We start from the raw sequence: 19,910 nt of genomic DNA on the forward strand, positions 1-19,910 counted from the left end.
GCCTTTGACTGTGTGGATCACAATAAACTGCGGAAAATTCTGAAAGAGATGGGAATACCAGACCACCTGACCTGCCTCTTGAGAAACCTATATGCAGGTCAGGAAGCAACAGTTAGAACTGGACATGGAACAGCAGACTGGTTCCAAATAGGAAAAGGAGTACGTCAAGGCTGTATATTGTCACCCTGCTTATTAAACTTATATACAGAGTACATCATGAGAAATGCTGGGCTGGAAGAAGCACAAGCTGGAATCAAGATTGCTGGGAGAAATATCAATAACCTCAGATATGCAGATGACACCACCCTTATGGCAGAAAGTGAAGAGGAACTAAAAAGCCTCTTGATGAAAGTGAAAGTGGAGAATGAAAAAGTTGGCCTAAAGCTCAACATTCAGAAAACAAAGATCATGGCATCTGCTCCCATCACTTCATGAGAAGTAGATGGGGAAACAGTGGAAACAGTGTCACACTTTATTTTGGGGTGCTCCAAAATCACTACAGATGGTGATTGCAGCCATGAAATTAAAAGACACCTACTCCTTGGAAGGAAAGTTATGACCAACCTAGATAGCATATTCAAAAGCAGAGATATTACTTTGCTAGCAAAGCTCCGTCTAGTCAAGGCTATGGTTTTTCCTGTGGTCATGTATGAATATGAGAGTTGGACTGTGAAGAAAGCTGAGCGCCGAAGAATGGATACCTTTGAACTGTGGTGTTGGAGGAGACTCTTGAGAGTCCCTTGGACTGCAAGGAGATCCAACCAGTCCATTCTGAAGGAGATCAGTCCTGGGTGTTCTTTGGAAGGAATGATGCTAAAGCTGAAACTCCAGTACTTTAGCCACCTCAAGTGAAGAGTTGACTCATTGGAAAAGACTCTGATGCTGGGAAGGATTGGGGGCAGGAGGAAAAGGGGATGACAGAGGATGAGATGGCTGGATGGCATCACCGACTCGATGGACATGAGTCTGACTGAACTCCGGGAGTTGGTGATGGACAGGGAGGCCTGGTGTGCAACTGAACTGAACTGAACTGAACTGAAGCATACATTTGTTTTCAAAGTCTGTGACTCTGTTTCTGTTTTGTAAATAAGTTCATTTGTATCATTTTTTAAGATTCCACATATAAGTGATAACACATGATGTTTATCTTTCTCTCTGACTTACTTCAGGTAGTTAGATGATCTCTAGGTCTATTCATGTTGCATTATTTCATTTTTAATGGTTGAGTAATATTCCCTTTTATTTATGTGCCACACTTTCTTTATCCATTCCCCCAGCTGATGGACATTTAGATTACTTCCTGTTTGGACTGCTGTACATAGTGCTGCAGTGTAGATTGGAGTGCATATGTCTTTTCAAATCGTGGTTTTCTCTGGATATATGCCCCTGGAGGGGGAATACTGGATGATATGGTAGTTCTATTTTTATTTATTTATTATTTTTGAAGTGAAGAAGTGAAGTGAAGTCGCTCAGTCGTGTCCCATTCTTTGTGACCCCATGGACTGTACAGTACCAAGCTCCTCCGTCCACGGGATTTTCCATGCAAGAGTATGGAGTGGGTTGCCATTTCCTGCTCCAGGGGATCTTCCCTACCCAGGGATCGAATCCAGGTCTCCCACATTGTAGGCAGACGCTTTTTTTTCTTTTAAGGAACCTTTGTACTGTTCTCCACATAGTGGTTGTAACTCTTCCAACAGTGTAGGAAGGTTCCCTTTTCTCCCCACCTTCTCTATCATTTATTGTTCATAGACTTTTTGATGATGCCCATTCAGGTCAGTGTGAGGTGACTGTTCTTTGTTTCTCTGGGACTTTCCAAACTCGCCCGCCTCGCTCTGCTCAGCCCCGCCCTCGGTCCGCGCAGTCGCGGCTCCTTTAAGGCGGGCCCCGCCCCCGCCCTGCCCCTCCGAGGTCAGCCAGCTGAGCACCCGGCTTCCGCGGGCATTCGTCCTCGGCTCCGTCCCTACTCTGCCTCGGGCACGATGGCGGGGTCTGTACTGAAGATCGCTGGCCGGCGGCTCAGTCAACACACAGGGTCTGGAGCCCCCGTTCTCCTACGGCAGGTTCGCTGTGGCTGGACCCGGGAGCGAAGATTACTGGGTCCTGAGCGGGTGCAAGGGCGGAACTCCTGGGTCCTTTAAATCCGGAGAGATACCTTGGCCCCGATCCTGGATCTTTGAGGAAGGGGTGTGGGGCTAGACTCGCGTCCTTTAAAGGTGGTGGGGGGGGGGGGGGGGCGGGTGGTTCTGGAATCCTCCGGACTTGGGGCCGGAATCCTGCTTCTATTTCAGAATGGGTGATGGGAACCCAAATTTGGGGACGGATGGATGTTGGGATTCTTTGGTTTAGACAAAGTAAGGTGCAGGGGTCCCAGACTCCTGACTCCTGGAGTAAAACGGGTCTGGAGTTTCTGGGCCGGGATCTTAGGAAGACAATCGAGTTGAGGCCTGGACTCCTGGGTCTGCAATGAGTGGAAGTCCGATTCTGTGCTCTCAGCTGTACCCGCCCCGCTTCCCAGATGTTTGAGCCCAAGAGCTGCACCTATACTTATCTTCTGGGGGACCGAGAGTCCCGAGAGGCGGTTCTGATCGACCCGGTTCTGGAGACAGCGCAACGAGATGCCCAGTTGGTCAAGGAGCTGGGGCTGCGGCTGCTGTATGCGGGTCAGTGTGAAGCTCCTGGGGTCTGAGGGCGTGGGGCCGCAGCTTGGAGCGGGAAGCCGGAGACCCGGACTCCTGGGTCTCAGGGCGGGCGGGGGCTTGAGGCTGGGGATCCCGGGTCCTCTCTGTGCCCTCCCGGACCTGGCCCTCCTCTCTCTCCCAGTGAATACCCACTGCCATGCGGACCACATTACCGGCTCCGGGCTCCTCCGGTCCCTACTTCCTGGCTGCCAGTCTGTCATCTCCCGCCTTAGCGGGGCCCAGGCTGACTGGCACATTGAGGATGGAGACTCCATCCAGTTCGGGCGCTTCGTGAGTTGGATGCTGGGTCTAAGAGGGTGGTGGCCTGGACTTCTTGGGCTAAAGGGAAGTGGGGATGGAGGCCTGGGCTTCTGAGACCTGCTGTAGGAGGGGCGGCCAGGCCTGAGTTCCTGGTCTGTCTCTGGGAGGAGGGCACCATAAACCCAGGAGGAAAAGTGGGCCAGGAGTCTCTGGCAGGTGTGTCTTTGACCGAACCCCTTAAGTCAACAACACTTAAAGAGTTTTCTGTAATCTTGTGGCAACTCCTTTGGCCTTGGAGTCTCATAATATTTGACTGGGAGCTGGAATTCCAAGGTCACCGTTGAGGGAGAGACCCAGCCCTGGCTTCCTAAAATCATTGATGGAAGAAGGTGCATCCAGTAGCCCCAGGGCAAGGACTAACTAGGGTGAGGCAAGAGAGGTGCCTCGGGCGCAACACTTAAGGAGGCGCTCATTCTCACGTCTGTGAAATGACAGGGCTGGCACCTTCGAGTGGGTGCCTCCTTAAATATTGCGCCCCTTTAGGAGCCTGCTTGCCTCACCCTAACTCCAGCCTCGCTATTGCCTCACACAGCAATGGTCTGAAGATTCCTACCTCCTTTTTTTGCAACCAGCCCTATCAGCAGGGTTCCGGCCAGAATCTTAACCCAGGGCAATATGATGGGTGAGGAGGGTGCTAGGGGGAGTTGCCCTCAGGGGGAAGGGGAAACAGCTGGCAGAACTCTTTTCTGATCAGAGTTGCTAAAGTCTGAAGAGAGTTTGGCTGGCTTTGTAAACAGAATGTTAGATGACAGGGTGAGGACTTTGCCTCCAGGTTTTGCTAAACGAGTCAGGATTTTGCGGAAATGAGGTCTGTGTGTGGGATCGGAAGGTTTATTATTACTTTTTAAATTTAATTTTTATTTTATATTGGCATTTAGTTGATTTACAATATTGTGTTAATTTCAGATGTACAGCAAAGTGATTCAGTTACCCATTCTTTTTCAGATTCTTTTCCCATATCGAGTTATGACAAAATATTGAGTAGGATTCCCTGTGCTATACAGTAGGTCTTTGTTGGTTACCTATTTTCTGTATAGTAGTGTGTATATGTTAATCTCAGACTCCTAATTTGGGATCAGAGGGTTTAGCTCCACTGGTTACAGCCTCTTTATTTCAAGTCTTTTCCTGGAAGAAAGTAAAAAGAAAATGCATTGGACATTTATATACACTGTGTTTAATAGGCAGGTTCTAACAAGCATTAGAGGTGTTAGAAACAGTTGGAGTTATGTGTCAAGGTGAGCCCTTTGTTATGTTGGGTGAGTGATGTTTTCAGTTAATCAGTGTGGAAGGCTCTAGCTATGGAAGATTGTTTAAGTGCTTTTCTTTTTTTTGTTGTGTGGAGCAGCTTGCAGGATCTTAGTTCCCTGATCAGGGATTAAACCGGGGCCACAGCACTGGGCTTGCCTTGTGGCTCAGCTGGTAAAGAATCCACCAGCAATGCGGGAGACCTGGGTTTGATCCCTGGGTTGGGAAGATCCCCTGGAGAAGGGAAAGGCTACCCACTCCAGTACTCTGACCTGGAGAATTCCATGGACTGTATGGACCCATGGGATCACAAGGAATCGAACACGACTGAGTCTCTTTCACTTTTCACAGCAGTGGAAGCGTGGCGTTCAGACCACTGGGCCACCAGGGAACTCTCAGTGCTTGGTTTTTTTAAACAGCTTTATTGATATGGCTCACATACCATCCAGTTCACCCATTTGAAATACATATTCAGTGACTTAGTATATTTGGAGTTGCACACCCTTCACCACAGTTCATTTTAGAATATTTTCATCACTCCAGAAAGAAGATTCTGCACCCCTTAGCTGTCACCCCAGTGTATCCTTCTTTTGCTCCCACAGCTGTAGGCAACCACTAATCTGCTTTCAGTCTCTACAGATTTGCTTATTCTGGATATTTCATAGAAATGCTATCATATAATATGTGGTCTTTGTGACTGTAACACTTACCACAATTTGTCAAGATTCATCCATGTTGTAACATGTATCCAGTGTTTTGTTTCTTTTTATTACTGAATAATATTCCATTGAATGGATATATCACATTTTATTTATTCATCAGTTGATGGGCAGTTAAATTGTTTCCACTTTAAGGGTATTGTGAATAATGCTGCTATGAATATTCATGAATAAGTTTTGTGGGGGTGTATGTTTTCATCTCTCTTGGGTGTATACATGGGATGGAATTGCTGGATCATATGCTAACTTTGTTTAACAGTTTGAGAAACTGTTATCAGAAACTGTTACCCAGGGCTTCCCTGGTGGTCCACTGGCTAAAACTCTGCATTACCAGTGCAGAGGGCGCAGGTTCGATCCCTAGTCAGGGACCTAAATCCCACATGCCATACCTAAGAGTTCACATGCCTCAACCAAGATCCAGTGCAGCCAAATAAATAAATTAAAAAAAAAAAAAAAAACTGTTACCCAAAGTGTCTACACAATTTTATTTTTTTCAAATTGATCTTTAAAAAAAAAATGTGTGTGTGTTAGTCGCTCAGTCATGTCCAACTCTTTGCGACCCCATGGACTGAGGAGCCAGACCTGGCTCCTCAGTCCATGGAATTCTTCAGGCAAGAATACTGGAGTGGGTTGCCCTTCCCTTCTCCAGGGGATCTTCCCAACCCATGGACTGAACCTGGGTCTCCTGCGTTTCAGGCAGGTTCTTTGCCATCTGGGCCACCAGAGAAGCCCTTAAATAAACATTTTTTAAAATATGTATTTATTTGGCTGTGTTGGGTCTCAGTTGAGGCATGTGGGATCTTTCATCATGGCCACAGGCTTCTCTCTAGGTGTGGCGTGTGTGCTCTGGAGCTCACAGGCTCACTACTGGTGGTGCACGAGCGTAGCTGCCCGGAGGCATATGGGAACCTAGTTCCCTGACCAGGGATCAAACCCATATCCTGTACATCAGCAGGCAGATTCTTAACCACTGGACCACCGGGGAAGTCCTGGCTGTACCATTTTATGTTCCCATCACCTGTGTGAAGGTTGCAGTTCCTCCACATCCTCGCCAACACTTTTTACTATCTGTCTTTATGATTATTCAGCATTTTTGTTTGTTTTTCATCTGAGTTCCTTATAAACCTTTGGAGATGGGCACTTTTCTTCCCCTCTCACTTCTCTCCCCTCCACTTTAAAAATTTTAATTGTAACATGCATATTATAATAACAAGGGCTCATATTATACACGTGCAGCCTGGTAATTTTTTACATATGTCTATACTGGAGTATCCACCACCCAGATTCAAATCAAGCCCACTGGCCCAAAAGTCTTCCGTGTCCCCCTTCCTGGCCATTGACAGTCACACGAAGGGACTATTCTGACTTAAAAATCAGACTAGTTCTGTCTGTTCTGGACTTGATAAACAGGGATCCGTGTGTACTCTTTGTGTCTGCTTCCTTCACTCTACATATGCTTCTGTATAATTGTAGTTCTTTCCTTTCGTGTTGTACAGCAGTAGCTGGCACACTTTTCTGCCCAAGACCAGATAGTAAACCTTTTTGGTTTTGCAGGCCACGTGATCCCTGTTGTAACTACTTAATGCTCCTGCTGCTGTGAAAGCAGTCATAGACAGTGCAGACATGAATAAGCACGGCTGGGCTCCGCTAAAGCCTTATTTATGGCCCCTGAAAATTTGATTTCAATAATTTCTAAGTGTCATGAAACGCCATTCTTATTTTGATTTTTTTTTTCCAACCATGAAAAAGAAAAACCATTCTTAGTTCCCAGGGCTTATAAAAGCAAGTGGCAGGCCAAATGCCATGCTTAGTTTGCCAGCCCCTGTGGTAGAGCATTTTGTCATGTGAATTGCTGACAGTTTATATCTATTATCCTTTTGATGGTTGATTTCAGTCTTGGCCTATTATGTAGAACACTGCTTTGGAGATTCTTGAACATCACTCTCAATGGTAATGGCGGGCATTACCCTCAATTCCAGGGAGTGGACTTGCCGGATCTTAGAACTGACATATATTTAACGTTAGTAGAAACCACCAGCTTTTTGAACTGCCTGTAGATTTTATATTCACAGTGGGCCACATTTGGGTGGTTTCATTGTAGAGTGGACTTTCTGTTTTATTAAGCAGTAATTGAAACGTAAACCTTCCAGCAGCTCCCATGAGGGGTGGCAGATTCCGAAAGTTAGTCTTTCCTGTTACACATGTTGATGTAGCTTCCCTGATAGCTCAGTTGGTAAAGAATCCACCTGCAATGCAGGAGACCCCCGTCTGATTCCTGGGTCAGGAAGATCTGCTGGAGAAGGGGTAGGCTACCCATTCCAGTATTCTTGGGCTTCCCTGGTGGCTCAGCTGATAAAGAATCCACCTGCAATGTGGGAGACCTGGGTTCGATCCCTGAGTTGGGAAGATTCCCTGGAGAAGGGAAAGACTACCCACTCCAGGATTCTGGCCTGGAGAAGCCCATGGGGTTGCAAAGAGTCAGACACGACTGAGCGACTTTCATATATTGATGCAAAGAGGTTGCTTCTCAAGATACTAATCCCTGGGTCCCACTTAAGAGATTCTGATTTAATTGTTTGAGGCAGACACCAGAAATCAGTATATTTTAAAATCTCACAAGTGATTCTCATTTGGCCCACCTGAGGATTTCAGTGGTTCTTCCTATTTGGAATGAAATATTGTAGAACAGGTCTGTGTGCTGTGCTATGCTTGGTCGCTCAGTCGTGTCCAACTCTTTGCGATTTCATGGACTGTAGCCTGCCAAGCTCCTCTGTCCATGGGATTCTCCAGGTAAGAATACTTCAGTGGGTTGCCATGCCCTCCTCCAGGGGAACTTCCCAACTCAGAAATCAAACCCAGGTCTCCCACATTGCAGGTGGATTCTTTACCTTCTGAGCCATCAGGGAAGCCCAAGAATACTGGAGTGGGGATTCTCCAGGGGATCTTCCCAACCCAGGAATCGAACTGGGGTCTCCTGCATTGCAGGTAGATTCTTTACCAGCTGAGCTACCAGGAAGCCCCAGAACAAGTCTAACCCCCGCCACCAACATTTTTATGAAAAACTTGCAGCATACATAAAAGTTGAAAAAACATTTACAGCATATGCCTCTATCTATCTATCACTTAATCTTATTTTTTTAATCGAAGTATAGTTGGTTTACAGTATCTTGTTAGTTTCATGTGTACAACACAGCGTCCATCTTATTTTTTGATGCATTTTTAAGTACCAGGTCCCCTAAGCAGAACAAATAAATTTAATTTTTTTCGCAAAAGAAAGAAAGTTTAGCTGATGAAACTTTAGAGTATTTAGCTACAATGGAAAATGACGCTTTAGATCTTCAAGTTTAGCGGGTATAGAAACAGCAGTTAGTTATACCATAACCAAGTGCTTTTTAAATAATGGAGCAGAGAAATGAACTTGAGAACCAAGTGGGAAAAGGCTAGCGCTTACTTGCCACCAGGGGGCAGTGCGGGCCATGGGAACTGCCAGGCGAAGGAGCCTTGTGCTTGCGTGCATCTCCTGTTGAGTTTCGCTGATGGTTTTCTAAGGCACCACATCTGCAGGAAGGGCTTCCCAGGTGTGATCCTGCCTGACTTCCGAGGCTAGGTCATAACAGGCAGTTGGTGGCGCAATGGTAAAGAACCTGCCTGCTAGTGCAGGAGGCATAAGAGATGTGGATTCGATCCCTGGGTGGAGAAGATCCCCTGGAGAAGGGCATGGCAACCCACTCCAATTTTCTTACCTGGAGAATCCCATGGACAGAGGAGCCTGGCGGCTGCAGTCCATAGAATCACAAAGAGTCAGATATGACTGAAGCCGGCTTAGCAGGCACATTTCTGCAGGAAATAGGCGAAAGGGCAGCTGTGGAGCTGTATTACGCCCTTGATGCATCGTGAACGGGAAGAATAAATTTTTGAAAAGAATGTGGGGTTAGGCGGGTCCCACAGAATCCCTGCAGAGGATTACTCAGGTTTCAGGAACAGGCGAGGCTGGGCTGGGTCACCACGTTAGCTGCCCCCACCCACAACTTTTTATTTTTAGTATTTTCAAAACTGTAGTAAATCAAAAGAATAGTACAGTTAATAGTCTCATATCTTTTCTCTGATGTTTACCGGTTGCTGACATTTTTACTACTTTGCTTTATTTCTCTCATGTGTATATATTAATACTTTTTTCCTCCTTTTGTAGTCAAAAGCTAAGTTGCAGACTTTTCCCCCCTAAAGACTTCTAAGATTGTTTTCCCATATCAGCGGTTCTCAAACTCAAACGTTTTGATCTGAGGATTCCTTAACCCTCTTAAAAGTTATAAAGGGCCTCCCTGGTGGCTCAGATGGTAAAAAATCTGCCTGCATTGTGGGAGGTGGGGGTTTGACCCCTAAGTTGGGAAGACCCCCTGGAGAAGGGAATGGCTACCCACTCCAGTATTCTTGCCTGGGAAATCTCATGGACAGAGGAGACTGGTGGGCTACAGTTCATGGGGTTTATGGAGGGCCCTAAAAAGCTCTTGTTTACCTGGATTCTGTCTGTTAATATTTACTGTATTGGTTATATGTCAATCATATCTCAGTTTTAAATAGAAAACATAAGTATTCTGATATGCAAAAAACATTTACTGTATCAGAAGTTGAAATTGAGACTTTTTAAAAACACAAGCATACACAAGCACCCAGCTGTCAGAGTGATGACATCATCACAGGTTATGTAGCTTCTGGAAAACTCCACTGAATTCTCATGGGAGTGAAAAAGGACAAAAGGCCTCTTCACACCATTGTGAAAATAGTTTAATAGTGTTGATCTTGCAGACCCTGAGGGTTCACTCTACGACACCACCTTGAGAACCATTCTTTTTAAAAAATCTCTGTCATGTCTAACAACATAGACATGTTCTTAAATTCTTAAATAGTTCTGAAATCTAGCCCATGTTCAAATTTCCCCATTTTATCAGGAATCATTTTTATCAGTTCAGTTCAGTTGCTCAGTCATGTCTGACTCTTCGACCCCATGAACTGCAACACTCCAGGCCTCCCTGTCCATCACCAACTCCTGGAGTCCACCCAAACCCAAGTCCATTGAGTCAGTGATGCCATCCAGCCATCTCATCGTCTGTCGTCCCCTTCTCCTCCTGCCCTCAGTCTTTCCTAGCATCAGGGTCTTTTCAAATCAGTCAGCACTTTGCATCAGGTGGCCAAAGTATTGGAGTTTTAGCTTCAACATCAGTCCTTCCAATGAACACCCAGGACTGATTTCCTTTAGGATGAACTGGTTGGATCTCCTAGCAGTCCAAGGGACTCTCAAGAGTCTTCTCCAACACCACAGTTCAAAAGCATAATTTTTATAGCTATTCTTTTATTAAATAGGACCCAATCAAAGTTCATACATGGCATTTGGCTGGTATGTGTATTTAGTCTCCTTTAGTCTAGAACTCAATGTACATGAGTTTGAGCAAACTCTGTGAGATAGTGAAGGACAAAGAAGCCTGGTGTGCTGCAGCCCATATGATCTCAAAGAGTTCAGTGGGCTCAATGGTTGCAACTCCCAGGCTCTGAGCGACTCATAGGCTCGGTAGTTGTGGCACAAGGGCTCCATGGCATGTGGGATCTTCCTGGATGAGGAATCAAACTCATGTCTCCTGCATTGGCAGGAGGATTCTTCACCACTGAGCCACCACGGAAGCCCTTCTCTCAGTCTTTTTTAAAATTAGAAGCTACAAATATACATTTTTGAGAAATCCTCCAAATGATAAGGGTCAACAGCAAATTCAGACTTTTAATAACTACTGAGCAGTCCAGACGAAGCATTACTATGGCTGAACCTGGTTCTTGACCCTCCACTGTGTCTTCTCTGACAGATAAATCTCATTAAACCTTCCTAACCACGTAGTAGGGATTCCCTGATGGCTCAGGGGTAAAGAAACCGCCTGCAATGCAGGAGACGCAAGTTAGATCCCTGGGTTGGGAAGATCCCCTTAGAGAAGGAAATGGCCACCCACTGCAGTATTCTTGCCTGGGAAATCCCATGGACAGAGGAGCCTGGTGGGCTACAGTCCATGGGGTCGCAAAGAGACAGACACGACTTTGTGACTAAACAACAACATCCCTGTAGTTAGATCAGAAGTATTTTCCCATTTTACAGAGAAGGGAGTGCAGAGAGGAAAAGTGACTTCCCCAAAAATTATACTGAGAAAGTTGGCTGAGCCAGGATTTGAACCCAGGAGGTTTGGTGGTTCCACTAGATCAGTATTTTAGAATTTTAAAACATTATTATTATTTATAATACAGAAATTATTGTATGTCAGGCATTTTAATTTTTTGGCTGAGCCACTTGGCTTGTAGGATCTCAGTTACCTGCTGCTGCTGCTGCTAAGTCGCTTCAGTCGTGTCCAACTCTGTGCAGCCCCATAGACAGCAGCCCATCAGGCTCCCCTGTCCCTGTGACCAGGGATCAAACCCTGGCCCTTGGCAGGGAGGATGTGGAGTCCTAACCACGGGACTGTCAGGGAATTTCCTGAGCATTTTTAAAATGCTTTACATACATGAAATAATTTAATCTTTATAATAGCCCTATAAAGTGGGGACAATTATCCCCATTTTACAAATGAGCAGAGAAGCCCAGACAGGTGAAATAGCTTGCCCAAGGTCACACAGCTAATAATAGCAGAGCCAAATTTACAGCCCATGTCATATGGCTCCAGGGACTGCTCTTAACCACTAATCCATGAGAAATATTTTACATCTGGGGTCAGCACTGAAACCTCAGCTTCATGAAATACCACTTACCTTCCTGTGTACCAGGCACTCTGAGATTTCCCACTTTATCCTCTGCCTCTCCACTTCCCTCTTTATGTCTGCCCCACTTTTTTGTTTAGGCTCATGGTTATGTCTGTGAGATTCATCCGTATCGTCACGTGTAGTTCGTTCATTCGCATCCCGTGCCTCAGTTTCCTCATCTGTAGAGTGGGGACAGGAATGATGCTTACCGAGTAATGATGTGTGAGGTCTGAATGAATTCAGTCATGTCAAGGCCTTAGAAGAGAGCCTTGACAAAGGAAAAGGAGTCAATCAGGCTCGTAAAAAGTAGGCAGACCAGACTGATGGGAGAAGAGAGAATTGCAGGGGCAAAAAAAGTGTGGAGAAGCCTGGTGTTTTCTGGCAATGACTCTGGGATTCAAAGTAGCTGGGGAAAGGTGGATGTCATAGGACATGGGACTGGAAACGTGAGCAGGCACCAGAGCCGGGGCTGAAGAGCTGAAACTCTGTCCCAGGGCCACTGGGAGCCTGGGAAAGGTTTTTTTGTTTTTTAATTGTTGGATTGAAAAACAATTATTTATTTTTAATTGGAGGATAATTGCTTTAAAACATGGTATTCATTTCTGCCATGTATCAACATGAATCAGCCATAGGAATATATGTGTCCCCTCCCTCTTGAACCCCCCTCCCCCAGGATGAGTTTTGAGCAGATAGGGACAAAATTGGATCTGGGTAGTACAAAAGCTCCCTCAGGTCATGTAGGAGGTAGATTGGAGGCTGGTAGCCCAGGGAGGAGGCTGGTGGTTGGCCCAAGCAGGTGAGGCCTGGGATGGACAGGATTATGGGGGTTGATAGAGATGGTAAATTCTAGATATTCCAGAGAAGGGAAAGATAAATAGGGAGGCTGACCATTAGCAAAGCCACCTGTGACACAGACTTGGTCATTAAGGGCCTAGGAGATTTTGATCCCTGTGGCAAGCAGGATTGTGTTCAATTTATATTAAAATTTTGTTTAATTTATACACATCACATAATTAATATGCCATATACTGTTGACCCTTGAACAACTCAGGGAGTTAGGGCCACTGACCTTCCCCACATTCAAAAATCGGGATATATCTTAATACAGTCGGTCCTTCCATCTGTGTTTTCTCCACATCCATGGATTCGCTAAGCCAGATTGGGTAGTACTGTAGTTCTTACTACTGAAAAAAAATCCTCCTATATATGAACTTGCACAGTTCAAATCTGAGTTATTCAAGGGTCAACTGTACATGCTCTAAATGTTGTTTAGTTGCTCCGATTCTTTTGCAACCCTGTGGACCCAGCCAGGCTCCTCTGTCCATGGGGTTTCCCAGGCAAGAATACTGGAGTGGGTTGCCATTTCCTTCTCTAGGGAATCTTCCTGACCCAGGGACTGAACCCAGGGCTCCTGCATTACAGGCGGATTCTCTGTGGCTGAGCCACCAGGGAAGCCCTTATATACTCTAATTACTGGTTGTTTACAACTGACGCCCTTCTGATTGGCCAATACCCATGTTATTTGTTGTTGTTGTTATTCAGTTGCCAAGTCATATCCAACTCTTTGTGGCCCCACGGATTGCAGGACGCCAGGCTTCCCTGCCTCTCACCATCTCCCCGAGTTTACCCAAGTCCATGTCCACTGAATCGGTGATACCATCCAGCTATCTCATCCTTTGTCACCCTCATCTCCTTCTGCCTTCAATCTTTCCCAGCATCAGGGTCTTTTCTAATGAGTCAGCTGTTTGCATCAGGTGGACAAAGTCTTGAAACTTCAGCTTCAGCATCAGACCTTCCAAAGAGTATTCAGGGTTGGTTTCCTTTAAGATTGACTGGTTTGATCTCCTTGCTTTCCAAGGGACTCTCAAGAGTCTTCTCCAGCATCACAGTTCAAAAGCATCAATTCTTCTGTGCTCAGCCTTCTTTAGTGTTCAGCTCTCACATCTGTACATGACTAATGGAAACACCATAGCCTTGACCATATGGACCTTTTTCACCAAAGTAATGTCTTTGCTTTTTAACACACTGTCTAGGTTTGTCATAGCTTTGTTATAACCAAAGTTAAATATTTTGAACATTTCTCCTGAATATCCATCCCCTTTTTTAGTTCAAAAATTTCCATGCTTTTTGTTTAAAAAATTCAGAGAGTATGGAAACATACAAAATAAAAAGTGAAATATCATTCCTCTACTACCAAAAGGCAATATTACTTTGAGGGGCCAGGGGATATGCTTTTTCCCACAAGATTTTGCAAGATTTGTGATTTCCCTTTGTACTTATATACCCTAGTTTGGCAGATAGTAACTGAAAAAAACATACAGTGGCTTGAACAAACAGTTTCACTTTTTCCTATAACAGGAAATTTGGAAGAAGGTAGTTATTCTCTGATTTGGCATCACCATCATTTGTGGGATTGATTATCTTGGCTTTTTTTCCTTCATGGTTGCAAGATAGCTGCTGCAACTCCAGCCATCACATCTTGTGTTCAGAGCCAGATGAAGTGGAAAGGGCAAGTGCCAGTCCCTTTTTATTAGGAAGGGAAAACCTTTCCCAGAATTTCTCAGGATACTTGCTGAGATCTTACTGGCCAGAGAACTGTGCCAGAGGCCACTCAAGCTGTCAGGGAGACTGGGAAAGTGCTTCTGCTGGGCACACTGATGCCCCAAACCAAACTGGAGATCTGTGAGTGGGGAAGGTTAAAACAGATATCGGATGTGGATATAGAGTCTGCACATAGTGTCCTTTGATAATTAGCAGATGACTGCCCTGGACAAGGATGCTAACTGGTGGGAGGAGCCTCTATTAAGAGAGGAGGAGTCATATGTGAGTGGAAACTAATCTCATAGGTGATTGTTAAATCACTGGGGTAATAGTTTTTTTTCTGACAGTTGCTTCACTGAACTGAGTGTGGGGATTTAGATAATCAGGGCTCCCTGGGTGGTGTCTTTGTGCTCATGTGTTGGTTGTGCTTAACAGCAAGGCCTTAGTAGTGGCTTTGAGAGGTCAGAAAATATGTGCCTTTGAGATGTTGCTAGACGCTGCTTGCTGCTGCTGCTGCTAAGTCACTTCAGTCGTGTCTGACTCTGTGTGACCCCATAGATGGCAGCCCACCAGGCTCCCCCGTCCCTGGGATTCTCCAGGCAAGAACACTGGAGTGGGTTGCCATTTCCTTCTCCAATGCATGAAAGTGAAAAGTGAAAGTGAAGTCGCTCAGTTGTGTCCGACTCCTCGCAACCCCGTGGACTGCAGCCTACCAGGCTCCTCCATCCATGGGATTTTCCAGGCAAGAGTACTAAAGTGGGGTGCCATCACCTTCTCCGAGACGCTGCTTAGCTGCCATCTAAAATGGCTTTTCTGAGTTGTACTCACATTGAGAGGATGAAAGGGTTTGTCTCAAACACCCTGAGCAACTCTGACAGTTGCCAATCTGATAAATGAAAAATAAAGGTTTTAAAATTTATTTTAAACCTCTCTCTCCCTGCCCTTTTTTAAAGGGGATCAAACATCTTTTCAGATGTTTGTTCCCTCTTCCCTGAATTGCCTGTTCTTTTATGTAGCCAGTTTTCTTTGGGGATTCTTATTGATGTTTAGAAGCTGTTCAGATATTCTGGTTTTATAACACTTTCTTATACATGCTGCTAATATTGTCTCTGAGCTTTTTTGTTTTGTCGCTCTGATTTTCCTTTTCTATAATGAAGTTAAACTATGTGGTCCCTGTTTTTCCCTGTGGCCTCAGGATTTCCTACTGTGCTTAGAAAAACCTTTTCTACCTCAAGATTTTATGTATATACATATGTAATATATAATATATTATATATATGCATAATGTTATATAAACATTAATATAATATGTATCTATAAGTATAGATCTATTCTTTTATATTTCCTTCTAGAATTTTGGTTTTTTTAAGTGTTTATTTAGTTTATCCTGAATTTTGTGTTTTATTTTTGATTACAAAATGGCATGTTCACTGTAAAACAAAAAGATAATATAGGAGGAGTCTAAAGAAAAAAATACTTGGAGTTAATTAATAAATTTTTAAAAATAGACATTAAGTTGCTTTGTAACCTGTTTTTGTGCACTTACTGGCTAGTAAACATTTTTTCATGCCATTAAATATTTGTGTATAGCATCATTAAATTTTATTTCAATGACATAATTTTAAATGACTGTTTAGTATTTCATATTTATTAGTGTGCTTACCTTTTTCTTACTGATATGTAAGATCCGTTAGTACATAAAGTATCCTGACTACTGTCTGGTATGTATGTGCTACAAAAATATTTTGCCAGCGTGTTGATTTCCTTTAAATTTTGTTTATGATGTTGTTGCCATTCTGAAACCTCAAATTTATTAAAATTCAAACCACTGATCTTTCCCTTAATGATTTAAGCCTTTTAAGAGAATGTTCTTCTCTAACCAGAGATCATATATCGAGTTGGCTAAAAACTTCCTGAGTGAACTTCTTGGCCAGCCTCCTATTTCTTTGTATGTTTGTTGTTCTAGTTTTATGATTTTATTTCCTTGTTTTAAGTTTGTAATTCATTGGGGGTTTACTCTGGAGTGACGTTTGAGTCTAGGATCTAACTTACATTTTTTTTTTTAATCAAAAAAAAGTACACATTATCTAAATGTGACCCTGGGATGAGGTGGGAGCATCTGAGGCCAGTTTTACCATGAGTGTAAAACCATAGGCTTATTGGTGACTCTTTGAACTTTCCTTCTCTGCCAGGCCTTGGAGACCCGGGCCAGCCCTGGCCACACCCCTGGCTGTGTCACCTTCGTCTTGAACGACCACAGCATGGCCTTCACTGGAGACGCCCTGCTTATCCGAGGGTGTGGGCGGACAGATTTCCAGCAAGGTCACAGGCCCTTTTCCCTGACCCAAGATTTTAGTATGGTTATGTGAATGCCAGGATTTTAAGTGTCCATTGTAAGAATGAATGAACAAATGTTAGATTTTTAGGGCATTAGCATTAGACTCAAGGAGTTTAGCTGCTAGGAGGTGGTTAGGTTCAGTGGTTTAATTGCTAGGGGGTGATGTTACATTGGGCTTCCCTGGTGGCTCAGCAGTAAAGAATCTTCCTGCCAATTCAGGAGACTCAGGAGATGCTGGTTTGATCTCTGGATCAGGAAGATCCCCTGGAGGAGGAAATTGCAATCCACTCCAGTATTCTTGCCTGAAAAATCCCATAGGCAGAGGAACTTGACAAGCTACAGTCCATGGGGTTTCAAAGAGTTGGACACCACTGAGTGACTGAGCGTGCACGCACGATGTTACATTTGGGGTATAGCTGCTGGGGCAGTTACATTAAGGAGTTTCACTATGGGAAGGATGTTTAGTTTCACAGTGTCAGGGTTCAGCTGCCCTTTGAGTATGTGTGTGAATGGGGGGGACACTAGATTGGGAGGATTCAGCCACCTTGCAGGGTGACGCTGGATGAGAGAAAAGAGACAGCCCTAGTGAGCTGGCTGTGGGTAGCCACGTCCCCAGGCTGCTTCTTGCTTCCTCTTTCCTTATCTTTCCATCTTGGTCTCTGTCTTTTTCTCTCTGAAGCTCCTAATCTTCCATTTATTCATCCCTAACACAGTCATGAGATCAAAGAAAAGATGGCAGAACATTCTGAGAGGTTTGCTCCTGTCCCAATTTAGGACTCGGAGCTTCTTGCCAAAACTATGGCTCTATCCTCCTTTGCCTCATGTCTTCAATTTCTTACCTTCTAGTCCACTTTCCCTGCCCAGAATCCTTTCTTAGCACCCCCAGAGTGACGGGACTTGGTGCTTCAGGGTCCTATCTCAACCTTCTTTACAGTCATGCTGAATTCTTACCATCCCCCAAGTCTTTGCGTGTGTTGTTCCACTTACCTAGAATTCCCTTCGCTCTCCTCTACACAAAGGGTTGGCTACTGACAGAAAATGAGGGAGAAGGTTTAGCTACAGTGATTTTTATCCTCCTGTCTTCTTCCTGAAGGGAAGCAGTTTGGGAGCTTCTCTCAACCTGTTGTTCCACTGACCTCTGACTTTTCCTTCCCCAGGCTGTGCTAAGACCTTGTACCATTCAGTTCATGAAAAGATCTTCACTCTTCCAGGAAACTGCCTGATCTACCCTGCTCATGATTACCATGGTGAGGGCTTCCTGGAGGAGGTGTGGGATTTACATAATTTAGCATTTGAGAGGGAGCACTGAACTGCTATAATCCTCGTGTGGCTCTCGGACTACAATTCCCAGGAATTCCTCTGGCTAAAAAGATCAAGTGCTGAGGTATACTGAGGGTCAGTTCAGTTCAGTGGCTCAGTTGTGTCCGACTCTTTGCGACCCCATGAATCGCAGCACGCCAGGCCTCCCTGTCCATCACCAACTCCCAGAGTTCACTCAGACTCATGTCCATCAAGTCAGTGATGCCATCCAGCCATCTCATCCTCTGTCATCCCCTTCTCCTCCTGCCCCCAATCCCTCCCAGCATCAGAGTCTTTTCCAATGAGTCAACTCTTCGCATGAGGTGGCCAAAGTACTGGAGTTTTAGCTTTAGCATCATTCCTTCCAAAGAAATCCCAGGGCTGATCTCCTTCAGAATGGACTGGTTGGATCACCTTGCAGTCCAAGGGACTCTCAAGAGTCTTCTCCAACACCACAGTTCAAAAGCATCAATTCTTCGGCGCTCAGCCTTCTTCACAGTCCAACTCTCACATCCATACATGACCATAGGAAAAACCATAGCTTTGACTAGACGAACCTTTGTTGGCAAAGCCTAGAATTCCGGAAGGCATAGGCTTTCCTGGGACTTTCTTATAGAACTTAAGGAACTGGGAAACTACATTTCCCATAGTGCCTATTGGTTAGTGGGAAAGCAATCTGTTAGTCCTGGGCCAGAAAGATACCCTGAGGCCTCCTGGGAAATGTAGTTCTGGGAGGCCAGAGGCACTGGACAATTTGACATTCCTCCCCACTCCCTTGGCCATTAGGGCTCACAGTGTCCACTGTGGAGGAGGAGCGGACTCTGAACCCTCGGCTCACCCTCAGCTGTGAGGAGTTTGTCAAGGTCATGGACAAACTGAACCTGCCTAAACCTCAGCAGATAGGTGAGTGGCTGAGGATCTGGACTCCTGGATCTGAGGGAAGGAGCTGGGGGTCTGGACACCTGGGTGTGAGGGAGGAGGTGCTGAGGGTCTGGACTCTTAGTTTCTCAAAGAAGAAGAGCTATTAGGATGTCTGGGTCCCCAGTGGGGCAGAGGGGAAGCCGCATGGTCTGCTTGGGCCCCTTTGTTTCACTATTGCCTTCTTCATTTCAGACTTTGCTGTTCCAGCTAACATGCGCTGTGGGATCCAGACACCCCCTTCCTGACCGACCCTGACTCTCAGGCGCTCACAGCTCACATCCGTTAAGAATGCACTAGGTGGGGTGAGGGGAGCCGTGCCATCACTGGGGCCTCTCTCCTCTTCCCCTCCCTTACTAGCCCCCTCAAGCTTCTTAAATAAACATCTTTTTTTTTCCCTTCTCTGAATCTGACTTCTGTTTTCTGGGGGAACCAGTGGGTTTCTGGGCTGAGGTATCTGCGGTTAGTTCTGGTCCCTGGAGAGGTCAGGGAGCAGGGCAGAATAAAGGTCCTGGGAGCCTGGAAGGAGGAGATTTTTGTAACTCATAAGAGAGAAGCAAACAGATACGTGGGGCAGGATTTCTCAGCTCCTTGGATTAGAACAGTCTTGAGTTTAAACCACTTGCCCCGTGAGACCCAGAATAAAGTATTTCAATTCTCCCAGCCTCAGTTTCTTCATCTGTAAAATGGGAATAATAGAAATAATAATAGAGTGTTGTGATGATCCAATGAGTTCATTATACATGAAGTGCTTGGCACACTGCCTACACAGCAGATTTCCTATCAGTGTTAACTATTATTGTTACTATCTTTCCGAATGATCTCTCAGGGACTTCCTGGCTTGAATGGCAGTAAGTGTAATGGTAAAGACTATGGATTTTCCAGAGAACAGATACGTTGCTCACATCAACAACATGTGTAGACTCTGGGTACGCTTGCCCCCCTCAGCTTTCCTGACTATAAAATGGAGATAGTAATTTCTCTGTAACCTGCTGTAAAGATGAAATAAATTAATGTGTATAAAATGTTTATACTTTATATAGGCAGCTCCTGACATCCAAAAATCCTTTCTCACATAGCAGT

General features: G+C 45.0%; 1 protein-coding gene across 2 annotated transcripts; it reads left to right on the forward strand.

The window, feature by feature from the left end:
- The first annotated feature begins 1,903 nt into the window (after positions 1–1,903).
- On the forward strand, positions 1,904–19,235 carry ETHE1 (ETHE1 persulfide dioxygenase). Of its 2 annotated transcripts, XM_005897316.3 has the most exons (7): positions 1,904–2,060; positions 2,516–2,660; positions 2,821–2,969; positions 16,465–16,594; positions 17,768–17,857; positions 18,696–18,812; positions 19,023–19,235. In XM_005897316.3, the coding sequence occupies exons 1-7, from the start codon at positions 1,980–1,982 to the stop codon at positions 19,073–19,075; spliced, it is 765 nt and encodes a 254-aa protein (XP_005897378.1). In that variant the 5' UTR covers positions 1,904–1,979; the 3' UTR covers positions 19,076–19,235. The 2 variants fall into 2 exon arrangements, with proteins under 2 accessions (XP_005897378.1, XP_070243705.1); XM_070387604.1 differs by lacking the exon at positions 2,821–2,969 and having other exon boundaries at positions 1,920–2,060.
- The last annotated feature ends 675 nt before the right edge of the window (positions 19,236–19,910 follow it).

Source organism: Bos mutus, chromosome 18 (genome assembly GCF_027580195.1).
Source record: "Bos mutus isolate GX-2022 chromosome 18, NWIPB_WYAK_1.1, whole genome shotgun sequence".
In the NCBI taxonomy this organism is placed as follows: domain Eukaryota; kingdom Metazoa; phylum Chordata; class Mammalia; order Artiodactyla; family Bovidae; genus Bos; species Bos mutus.

Bases quoted from the DNA above. Each gene is read 5' to 3' on its own strand.
- ETHE1 (XM_005897316.3), top strand. From the start codon at position 1,980: ATGGCGGGGTCTGTACTGAAGATCGCTGGCCGGCGGCTCAGTCAACAC. The intron at 2,970-16,464 runs GTGAGTTGGATG...CTTCTCTGCCAG, and splicing joins CCATCCAGTTCGGGCGCTTC to GCCTTGGAGACCCGGGCCAG. The intron at 17,858-18,695 runs GTGAGGGCTTCC...CTTGGCCATTAG, and splicing joins CCCTGCTCATGATTACCATG to GGCTCACAGTGTCCACTGTG.